The 11878-nt window shown below is 47.9% G+C and overlaps 1 protein-coding gene across 1 annotated transcript in view; it reads right to left on the reverse strand.

Annotated features, from left to right (window-relative positions):
- BAALC (BAALC binder of MAP3K1 and KLF4) overlaps nt 1–10518 on the reverse strand; it is a 29321-nt gene extending 18803 nt beyond the window's left edge. Inside the window, exon 1 of the mRNA XM_037378638.1 lies at nt 10282–10518. Within this exon, the coding sequence (XP_037234535.1) occupies nt 10282–10447 (166 nt within the window). The 5' untranslated portion in view covers nt 10448–10518. The remainder of the gene's footprint in view (nt 1–10281) is intronic.
- Nucleotides 10519–11878: the final 1360 nt, after the last annotated feature.

The following is an 11878-nucleotide window of genomic DNA, read 5'->3' on the forward strand; positions in this document are numbered from 1 at the left end:
TCTCAGATTTTTTAACTGCAATCAATTTATTTCATTTTTGAACTGCAAAAATACCTGAGGTAAAAAAGTGGGATTAGCAATATCAGTTCTGTTTCTATTAAGAAATGTATTTCTATACTCGACTACAGATACAGAAAAGACAGATTTCTGTCACTTAAATAAATATTGGATTACTGCAATACATACTGCAGTTCTGGAAATTTTGATGAATAGGCAGTGAGGTAAACTGCACTCTGAACTGTTTCCTGTATGAAATACATTGCACCTCTACTTCACGACTGGAAGGAGGCTTTACTTAACACTAATTCCATTTTCAAGTGTTAGTTTTGAACTATACATTCCTAAAATAGAAAATACAGGATTAGGACTGGCCAGAAAGTATGAATTTAATCCTGAGGCAGAGAAAAAAGAATTTTTAAATGGCTTGAATAAGAATATAAAGAGGAAAAGAAACAACAAAAAACCAACAACCACAACAACAACAAAAAAAAGAGAAAGCTTTTCTCCAAGAAGAGTAATTTTGCAGAGCAATTTCCTTCCAAGCATCCTGCGGGCAGGACCTGTCACTGACACAAACCACCACTCAGTTTCCTGCTCAAATCTTTTCAGACACTCTCCCTCTCACCGTCTGTCCCCTCACTGCCCGCGGCTGAGGCAAAGGGCAATAGCTCTTCCTGCAGTCAATGACAGCCCTTTGGCTCTCAGCAACTAAGAAAATTTTTCTTAGGAAAGATTTCAATGCTGCAACAAGAGCTTTTTCCACTGGAAAATCATCTGAACAGAAAGGTCCAAATCATCTCTCCTGCAAATCATGTCCACTGATGCTCAATAACCTTTCTCCTTTCAGTATTGTCACAGTCAGGAAAGCCTTTCATGTAATTCAAGTGTTCATGCACATGGTATTTTTAGTCAATTTTTTTTATCGGTGGGTGAATGATTATACTGGCATAAACTGTGGGTGATCAATCCTAGTAGGTCTGCTTTAGACTGCAGGAAGGGTTTAGCAAGAATGTTGGCCATTAGCTAAATGGGAATTAATCAGAGACTTAGAGGCCTTGAGGTAGTTACCATAATGTATTTAAAAATATTATATATAGATTTTTTTAACCTTTTCAGAAAGTCCTAGAGGTAGAAAGTGCAACAAAGAGGCTGCTGAGGAAGGAGTGGCAGCCAGAGAGCCCTGCCCAGCCCTTGCCCTCCCCTCCTGCTGCAGGGGCATGGGGCGGCTGCTCCCCCCCGAGACACCACCACCACCTTTGAGGAGGCATTTTTCAGTGATATTTTTTAATGGAATCAACAAATCAAACACCCACAAAGCATATAATTACACAGAATGGCCATAGTGCAAACCAGCAGTAACAGTCCCATCCAAATTACTTACACTCCTTATATGTTATCTCAAATAAAATTTGCATTTTTAACAATCCTACTCTCATAATTTAGCAAAAAGCTTAAGCACAGGTGGTCTCAATATCAACAGGGCCTTTTTCATACTTAAAAATAAGGAGATGTTCAGTTTTGGGGGGTGGGATGGGGTGGGGTAGGATGACTAAGAGACATAAAATGAAGATGCCAAAGCTCTCTGACAATATGTTGAAATATTTTGTTGCTTCCAATCTATATTTCAGCCTTTGTTCTAAAATGGCACCTTTACCTATGTGAAATTAAGACAGTATTAAACTATCAAATGGCAGCAAAGATGAAAATGTATGGATTGGAAGAATTAACGGCTATGTTTCAGCTGGAAAATATGATTACCAAAAGCTGGATTTATCAGCTGAGCCAAATTTTTCCAATAATTTCACTGCTGTCTTGTGGTGGAGTAAACACTGGTTTAGGCCAATACCATTATTTTCGACTGGGTTCTAAGCTGAGCAAACCCTAAGGATATGTGTGGAATAAGGAATGGCAATGTTGAGTAGTTTCAGGTCAGCGGGTTGACACTGATCATTTATTACAGAAATCATCAATTTAATTCTATTATTTTCCTCTGTTGCTGTCTAGGTTCCTTAGAATTCCCTGATCCATAAGCTGATGCAGAAATGTCATTTTTGTAATGGCAAAAATAATTATTTTTCCATTTCTGGGGGAGGCATACAGCTGGGTGATGCATCAGTATTACTGCCTTTCCATCCTGCAACACTTCCCACCCCTCTCCCACAGACGTGATGTGAAAAGTTTGACTAGAAGTCCCTAAAGCATATCGGAATGATTACCTCCTCTGAAGCATGGGGGGCTCTGGGCTTTTCCATTGCTTTGGTTTACTTCCACGTTTCGTACTGAGTTTGTACTTCCAGTACCGACAGCAAGGTTTGCTACTTAGGTGGTCTTCAGAGGTGCAGTGAGGTACAGAGGTGCAGAGGTACAAAATGAGGTGCCACTTGGAAAGAAACCCTTTGAAGAACAGCCCTACCAAGTCATGCTTTTAAGAAATTGATTTTCAGAGGGCTTTGAACCGTATCTTCTTCTTGTGCAGATGGAAGCACCTACGCAAACCCACTCTACAGAGGCACTTTCCGTGTTTAAGGAGTCTATTACTCATCCACGTAAATGCTAATAGACAAAAAGTTGGTGCGCAAAGTGGAGGAGACACATAAGAAGGCTGGTTTCTGAAAGCCAGATGATAAAAATTAGACGCAAAAGCTTTTTCTCCCTATTCTATGAAACATCCCACACGCTGGTTTTTTATTTTCTTCTCTTTTGGGGTGGTTTAGAAAGGTGTTCTCAGTACCGCCCTCCATACAGAGGCTAATGGCAACTGAAATGGCAGAGATCTTATAATTAAAACCCAGAAACAATATTAAAATGGGATCCTTTAGCAAATTCTATATCATTTGTGGTGGGTTGACCCTGGCTGGATGCCAGGTGCCCACCAAACTGCTCTGTCACTCCCCTCCTCTGCTGGACAGGGGAGGGAAAATACATTGAAAAGCTCGTGGGTCAAGGTAAGGGCAGGGAGATCGCTCAGCAATTACCGTCATGGGCAAAGCAGACTCATCTTGGGGAAATTAATTTAATTTATAACCAATCAAATCAGAGTAGGATAATAAGAAAATAAAACCCCTAAATCTTAAAACACTTCCACACCACACTCCTCCCTTCTTCCCAGGCTAAACTTCACTCCTGATTTTCTCTACCTTCCCCCCCGACTCAGCAGCAGAGAGGGACGGGGAATGGGGCTGTGGGAATGGGCTGTGGGAATGGGGCTGCCTCTGCTGCTCCTTCCTCCTCAGGGGGAGGCTCCTCACACCCTGCCCTGCTCCCGCCTGGGTCCCTCCCACGGGACACAGCTCTCCATGGCCTTCCCCAATGCGAGTCCTTCCCTTGGGCCGCAGTTCTTCACGAACTGCCCCAGCTGGGTCCCCCCACGGGCGCAGCCCCTCAGGCACAGCCGGCTCCAGCGTGGGTCCCCGCGGGGTCACAGCCCGGCCAGCAGCCCTGCCCCAGCCCGGGCTCCTCGCCATGGGGCCACAGGTCCTGCCAGGAGCTGCTCCAGCGTGGGCTGCCCATGGGCTCACAGCCGCCTTCGGGCACCCACCTGCTCCGGCGTGGGGTCCTGCACGGGCTGCACGTGGGGATCTGCTCCAGCATGGACCTCCCTGTGTCACCAGCCTGCCGCACCGGGGGCTGCACCACGGGCTGGGGGAGAATCTCTGCTCCGGCGCCTGGAGCCCCCCTGCCCCTCCTGCACTGGCCTGGGGGGCTGCGGGGCTGATGCTCTCAGTATTCTCACTCCTCCCTCCAACTAAAACGGCTGTTGCACAGTTTTCCCTCCTTCTTAAACACATTACCCCAGAGGTGCTACCACTGTCACTGATGGACTTGGCTTTGGTCAGTAGCGGGTCCGTCTCGGAGCCGGCTGGCGTGGGCTCTGTCAGACACAGGGGAAGCTTCTGGCAGCCTCTCACAGAAGCTACCCCTGCAGCTCCACACACATCCCGCCATCCCACCCCACCCCGCCCCGCTACCAAAACCTTGCCACGCAAAGCTGGTATCCAAGGTCTGGACTATGGTGGAATAGGGAATTACCGTAATACGTCTACAATCCAGGAAGAGTCTGTATTTATTCAATTTTACTGTAATTCTAAACCGTTATAATGTTATCTCCTGAAAATATCAGGTCAAAATCACTGCTATAACTGTTTCTTAAACATACCCGATTTTGAACCAACCCATTAATAAAAGAATGGTACTAAATGGGCATAAGAGCACAAAAGAGTTCCTGATACACTCATATTACTCACTAGCAAAAGTGATCCGTCTTTGGCTCTTAACCTAAAATAGATTTTTTATTAAATACTTCTCTGCAGTCTTATTAACAAGAAACCATCTGCTGCACCAAGTTCTTCATCTACAACCTGATGCTTGCTTATTCATTTCTGTTAAGCTCTTAACTTCACGTATACCTGGTAAATGAAAAGAGCAGATGACTGCAGCTGTGGTCCAAGCCAGCACCAGTCCCTGTTGTTATGGCAACTGGTGCTCACACAGCCCTGCTCTGTGCCTGCGGCTGTGGCCAGTCCTCCTACTGTAAAGGATGGAAAAGCAATTTACAAAAACTTCTCTATGAAAGGTTACCTCTGCAGCCCTGTGTTCTGCATACTGAGTCTTGACCAGAGCCTAACTGCAGAGGTGAACCTGGTCTATAAAACTTCCCCAGTTGTCAGCCATCAGAAAATAGTAAAGCAGCAGCATAAGCCACTCATTTAACCCGAGAAAAAAAGAGCAAGAATTATTCATAAATGCACAGCTATATTAAAGGCAACTATGCAAGATAAACTGTTAGCCAGGCAGATTGCTAGATAGCAATACAGTTTCTCCTGTATTCCTTTGATTTTCTTCATCTATTTTACAACGGTCTCCATTCTACTCCCATCTCATAGCTATTTTGCAAATGCCTTCACTAGGGAACAAACTGATCCTAAATTGCAGATTTCATTCCTGGCAGACCACAGACAGCAGGTACATTTGTTGATGCCACGAGCAAGTTTTTTTTCTCCCAAGCACATCAGGTGAGCCTGTGTGAAACTTGGATAATGTTTTTCTTTAATATGATTCAGGAAAACAGACTTTACTATAGAGGCAGTGCAAAGTACAAAGAATAAAACCCAATCGTCTTTGTTTTTAAAGCCTTAGCTGATACTGTGAGTGAGGTAACGATAAAAAATAAACAAATGTTTTATTAGTTGCAAACTGAACAAGTGAGTACTGAGGCAATCAATATGCAGCTTTTCAGTTCTGATACAAGAAAATTATTTTTCATTTGGTCATGACTTCATTTAAAAATTAATTATTTTTATTTGCATTTCAGTAACATTCTCCAATCAAGACTAGGGTCTTACCGTGCTGGTTGCTGTTGGAAAACAGCAAGAAGAGATACTCTCATAAGGCATTTGCAGCCCATGCAGTAAATCATGATTGTAAGGTCTCTGACCACTAAGCAACATGCTGCTTTATCCACTCCGAGGCATTTTCAAGTAAAATAAAAAAAATATAATTTAATGCAACAGCTTAGTCATTGAAAAATGGAAAGACATAAAAATAAGATGACTTAAAGCCTATTTTAAAACAAAAAAAATATTTTTTTGTTGTAGTTGATAATAAACAGGTTTATAAAGCAGTTTTACTGGTACTGGTTTCTGGAAGAAATTGTGCATATTAAGGTACTAGCCCTTACATATATATCTGTCTATCTCAGCAAGTTATGCCAATGTAACCCAGTAGGCTATGCAAATGTTGTCCAAAATACTTGACAGTTTTTGTGCAGTTTTTGTTAATTCAATCTTTTCCCCACAGTTTGCTTGTAACCCATGGTGACTTCCCTAGGGACTTATCAGTTCCTGCAGATTCATACTTATGCAGAAAGTCATTACCTGTCCTAATGCTTCCACTTAGTTGAACCAGACCCTCTAAAGAGAAAGCAATTTGTGCAAAGGATTGCAAGGATCAAGGAACGGTCACTAAGCAGAAACCTAGTCTGCTATTTTCTCTAGCTATAGCCTACGCAGTAGTTGAATCCTGTGAAAAGTTTTTTGCTCACATAGCAATGGATGGTTTTAAGCAAAATGGCTCTATTGTATAGGCTTACTGCGTTTCCTTTTTCCTGACTTGTGGAAGCCACTTGCCCTATGAACGGGATGTATGCTTATCTTCTAGCAGATGGCTTTCAATTTCACCACCTGCAGTGCTTCATGAAGTTGTTACTTTTCTACTCTTCATCCACATCAATTTACCCTGTTGATCATTGTCAAAGCCTCAGCAGTGTACTGCAACAAGCTGCTACCACTTATAGACCAGAGGTTAGCCAATGTGATGCTCATCTACGAGAAGGGTAAGAAGGAGGATCCAGGGGACTACAGGCCTGTCAGCCTGACCTCGGTGCCAGGGAAGGTTGTGGAGCAGGTCATCCTGAGCACTGTCACGCAGCATGTGCAGGACAACCAGGGGATCAGGCCCAGCCAGCATGGGGTTATGAAAGGCAGGTCCTGCTGGACTGACCTGATCTCCTTCTGTGACAAGGTGAGATGCCTAGTGGAAGAGGGGCAGGCTGTGGATGTTGTCTACCTGGACCTTAGTAAGGCCTTTATTACTGTCCCCCACAGCATTCTTCTGGAGGAAAGGGCTGCTCGTGGCTGGGACAGGTGCGCTCTTCACTGGGTTACAAGCTGGCTGGCTGAGCCCATAGAGTGGTGGTGGAATGGCGTTACATCCAGCCAGTGGCTGGTCACAAGTGCCCTTCCCCAGGGCTCAGTGCTGGGGCCAGTCCTGTTTAATATCCTTATTGATGATCTGGACGAGGGGATCGAGGGCACCCTCAGTAAGTCTGTAGGTGACACCAAGCTGGGGGGAGTGTTGATCTGCTGGAGGGCAGGAGGCTCTGCAGAGGGATCTGGACAGGCTGGAGTGATGGGCCAAGGCCAGTTGTAGGAGGTTCAACCAGGCTCAGTGCCGGGCCCTGCCCTTGGGTCACAGCAGCCCCAGGCAGCGCTGCAGGCTGGGGCAGAGCGGCTGGGAAGCTGCCTGGGGGAAAAGGCCCTGGGGGTGCTGGCTGACAGCCGGCTGGGCATGAGCCAGCAGTGGCCAAGAAGCTGGCCTGTATCAGAAACACTGTGGCCAGCAGGACTAGGGCAGTGATCGTCCCCCTGTACTCAGCACTGGTGAGGCCACACCTTGAGCCCTGCGTTGTTTTGTGCCCCTCACTTCAGGAGGGACGTTGAGGTGCTGGAGCGTGTCCAGAGAAGGGCAACGGGGCTGGTGAAGGGTCTGGAGCACAGGTCTTGTGAGGAGCAGCTGAGGGACCTGGGGTGGTTTAGTCTGGAGAGAAGGCTCAGGGGGGACCTCATTGCTCTCTGCAGCTGCCTGAGTGGTGGGGGTCGGTCTCTTCTCCCAGGTAATGAGTGACAGGACAAGAGGAAATAGCCCCAAGTTGTGCCAGGGGAGGCACAACAAACAGATTAGATATTAGGAACCATTTCTTCACTGAGAGGGTGGTCAAGCACTGGAACAGGCTGCCCAGGGAGATGGTGGAATCACCATGCCTGGGGCTGTTTGCAAAGCACGTAGATGTGGCGCTTCGGGACATTGTTTAGTGGTGGATTTGGCAGTGTGAGGTTAACAGTTGGACCTGATGATCTTAAAGGTCTTTCCCAACCTAAGTAATTCTGTATTTGTGGCTGTTAGCGACTTGTCGTGAACCTAGGGAAAGTTATCTGTCTTAATTTAGCTATATTATAACAACTGCATATTTTCTGATATATGTCTTCCTGGAAAAAGTAGGGAGAGGGGGACTGCAATACACTTTATTAAAATGGATTTTAAAATAAAGTAGGAAGTGAACAAATATTCTAAGAAATAACCAGTTGAAATAGGAAGAAAGGAAAAGTGAAGGGGAAAAAAACCCCACCTCGTTACTTCCTTTTTAATTTAATAATATTTTAGCTTTCAAAATGCTTTAGTAAAGATACAAACATTTGGCTACAAATACATACAGTTCCAGTAAGAGCAGACTCAGAAAGCTAAATATGCTGGCTGACAAAAAGACAAGGATATAATGAAATTTTAGGGTGGGACGAGATTACCAAGATTAAAATATTGTAATTACTAACCCTTTCCTCATTGATATGTTTGCTGATCCTGTATACCATACATTATCTCACCCCTGAGTGATTTACCCCTCTTTCCAATTTGATGTCCAGTGCCTGATGGTGTTTTTTCCACCTAACTGAAACACGTTGACAATCACAGCCACCTTTTAGTGCTTTTGTTTTTTTCCTGAAATCTTTCCTTTACGCTGCCTCCACGTCTCTCTCTTCACAGAATTTCACCAATTTATTCCAATAGAACAATGACAAAGAACAACTTCATCCTCTTCTCCCCAGCCGCCTTTGGCTGGTCCCTCCCTTCCGCAGCTGCCTCTTCCCCTTCTGTGTCCCAGTTACAGAAGTTTCCTACCTCCATTTACACCACTGCCACATCCCATCTCCTCATCTCCCCCATCCTGCTCTTATCCCCTCCTTTGCTCTTCCCTTTTGTCTCTCACTTCTAGGTGGTTTTCGGTTCTCACAATAAAGGCATGTTTTCTGCTTCAAGTCTTAAGCTCATACTTGACCTCATTTGCCCCTCCAACTGCTGCTTCCTCTCCCTTTCATCTGTAAATTCACTGAACCTGCTTCTTCTAGTCCCTGGAGTACCTCTCCTTATCCCTTTCCTTTCCTACCTCAAGCCTTACCCTCCAACAACTCTCAGTGAAGTACTTCATAACTTTCAGGGCACTAATCAGGACCAGCATGCATTCAGCAGGTTCCTTAAGCTGCTGCCACCAAGGCTGCATTGAAGGGTGAATCTCACCCTTCCTGCAGTGGTGCTCATCCTTCCTTTGCTCCTGCTAGCCTGCCCCCTCCTCGCTCTCTTCCTCTCCAATCTCTTCTGCAAGGTTTCCTTGTAAAGAGCTTCTCTTCCCCTCATCAGTCTCTACTGGACTTGAGTGTTGTCCTCGTCTCCTCACCTCTGCTGTTCTCATCTGTCTCCCGATGTCTCTCTTTATCACCTCCTATTCAGTATCAAGTCTTGGACTATCTGGCTTCTGTTTAGGCACCAACTCAAAGTAATGTGGCTAAGGTAACGCTAAGCCTGGGTACAGAAGTAACACTCAGTGTGTTTAGCCTTCACTGGTGGAGACAAGACTGTCACCTGTCACTCAGGCTTACCGGCCAGTGTAATTTTGAACCTCTTAGAATTCCTTATAGAAACTTCTTTAATACAGCATTTCATACACCAGCTCACCTTCACATTCTCATAATTTCACATGTGTTTACTACAAACTCTATCTTTAGCCTTCAGGAGTACAACATGGACCCTTTATGACTTCTCTGCTCCCTCCCTGTCACGTTTCGGTCAGCACAGTCATTGTCTCCCTATTCCAGTCAGCCTGCGATGCCCACCTTTGTGAATTTTCACTCCTGCGCTTTCATGAGTCCTTCCTGGTGCTTCGCAACTCACTATAAAAGTCTGCAAAGCTGCTCCTTTCCCTCTGAAGCTGCCTATAAGCATTTACTGCTTTATATGCAAACTAGTATCACCTGGGGCAGCGACCATTTTCAGGTTTTGTTTGTACAACATCTAGCACAATAAATTTCTGGACCTAGACTGAGATTTTGAGATACCACTGCAACACATCATAATTCTGAAAGCATTTTATACCCCACACCAGCTCAGAGCTCCTCATCGCCTTTCCCACCTCTGTCCCCACTGTAACACCTCGGGCGCGCAGTTGAGAACGTGCCACACTGACAGCAACCGGGAAATCTGTACTTGCAAGCCAGCTCCCACACAGCCCACCCCCTGAACAGGTTTCCTCTCCAGCATCCTCATTTCAGGTAGCGTGGAAGAAGGCTGGCATATCCCTACCCCTTCCCCATTTAAAACCTGTTTGCTAGATGACTTTGTTTTGCAAAAAAGACCCGTGTATTGCAGAGCAAGACCCTCAGAGGCCAGGTTCTCCCCCCCTTCTGGTGGTGTTATGACAGAGTTTATGGCATCTATGTGCTCTCCCGTGCCCAGGCACCGCCGTGAGAAGGTCTCCGGCGGCCGGCCGGGCTCTGCTGGAGACAAGCCCGCAGCTGCCCGGCCTGCGCCCGCGTTTCTCGGCGGGGTGGAAACAGGCGTTGTCCGGCCGGCAGGTAAAGCGGGTCGGTAAGTGGATATACACACCCACGGGCACTGGATATACATCTGTGTATCACAGCCCCACACACCCCCCGGCGGCGGCGGGACCCCACTTACCGGGCCGCGGGGCGCCCGGCTCCCGGGCGGCGGGCTCGGCGCTGCCGCCCTCCTGCGGCGGGCTCTCCGAGTCCGTGTTGGTCAGCCAGGTGGACTCGGTCTCCCGCGTCCAGCTCTCGTAGTAGCGGGGCTCGATAGCGTCGGCGCGGCTGCCCCCGCAGCCCATGGCGGCGGCCCGCTCACTGCCACTGCCACTGCCACTGCCACTGCCGCTGCCGCCGCCTGGGCAGCAGCGCGGCGCCGGGCCCCGCTCCCCCGCCGGCCCCGCTCCCCCGCCGGCCCCGCTCCCCCCTGCTCCGCTCTCTTCTCCCGCTCCTCCCCGGCTTTATGAGCTCCTCTGGCACCCCCTCCCTCCTGGCTGTCCCCTCCCCTTCTCCTCCCGTTACCCCCTTCCCTCCCCTCCAGCGCTTCTCCTCTCTCCCTCCCCACCGCCCCCCAGCCCGGCACCCACCGCCCCCCATCCCCGGCTCTGCGCTGCGGGGACCCTGCGGCGCCCGCGGGAGCAGCCCCCGCCCGGGGCTGGAGCCTTCCCCCCCCCCCCCCCGCCCAGGGGCTGGTGCAGGCAGGGCTGGGCGGTGGGCTGGCATCCCGCGGCAGCCCTCCCGGCCGGGGCTGGCACCCGTGCATGCACCCTGACGAGGTCTTGCGCCCCGTTCCATAAAGCCACCTGCTCCTTCCTCGGTGCGTCCGGGAAAGCCTTGCTTCCACCTCCGCCGTTAGCTGGTTTGCTGCTGCGGAACTGGGAACCGAAGATGCGACACTGAGCGCTCGACTCCAGAGAAACTTCCACTCTTTCCTCTTGTATATGCACTAACCGAGAACATGAGATTCCTGCAAAACGGGCTATAGTTTATGCTAGTGAGGGTAATCTAAATGGCAGACGCAGAGATCTGGCACTGCTTTGAGTCGTATTGATGGTGCTTGCAGTTCGTATTGCAATAGCCACTTCTCAAGGCCCCTGTCAGGGCTGGAGCAAGCCCCATGAACATTAAGCACTGTGGAATCATATCACAAGAGGGAGACTTGATGCCAAAGAAATTTTTCTCTCCTGTAATCATTTAGTAGTAGAGCAGCAGGTGTGACTCTTTCCCCTGAGACAACCTATAGAGTGGCACAGAAGCCACGCGTACTGCACTTCACGCCATTACACGCAGCTGTTGGCTGAGCAGGGTACAGACAGTGAAACCTGGAGAAAGGTTGTCCTGTGTTATTAGAGTTGCAAGTAGAAGCATGAACTCTCTAAATCTAAAAGGTCTTGTTCCTCAAGGCTGGTACAAGACCTTTAAGAGGATCCAACAGGCCCTAACTTTGCATCCCAGCCGGTAGGTCCCATGCTCTGCTTCTGAAGTGATTCAGGCTGGAGACTGCTGCCCCAGTTGCTGAATCACCCATTACACTTCCCGAAGCAAATGACTATTGAGATGATTCTAAGCAGCCTTCCCAGCCAAATACTGACTCAACGGCAATCTTACTTTCCCACTGGGATCTACCGAGATCCCTCACAACATATGAGGGATGCTGAGGTTTGTTGCCCACATACTTGTTCTAGCAAGGTCCCAGGGTCAGCGGGACAGTGATTGGAGAGGAAGCAGCTACT

Source organism: Falco rusticolus, chromosome 3 (genome assembly GCF_015220075.1).
Source record: "Falco rusticolus isolate bFalRus1 chromosome 3, bFalRus1.pri, whole genome shotgun sequence".
Classification (NCBI taxonomy): domain Eukaryota; kingdom Metazoa; phylum Chordata; class Aves; order Falconiformes; family Falconidae; genus Falco; species Falco rusticolus.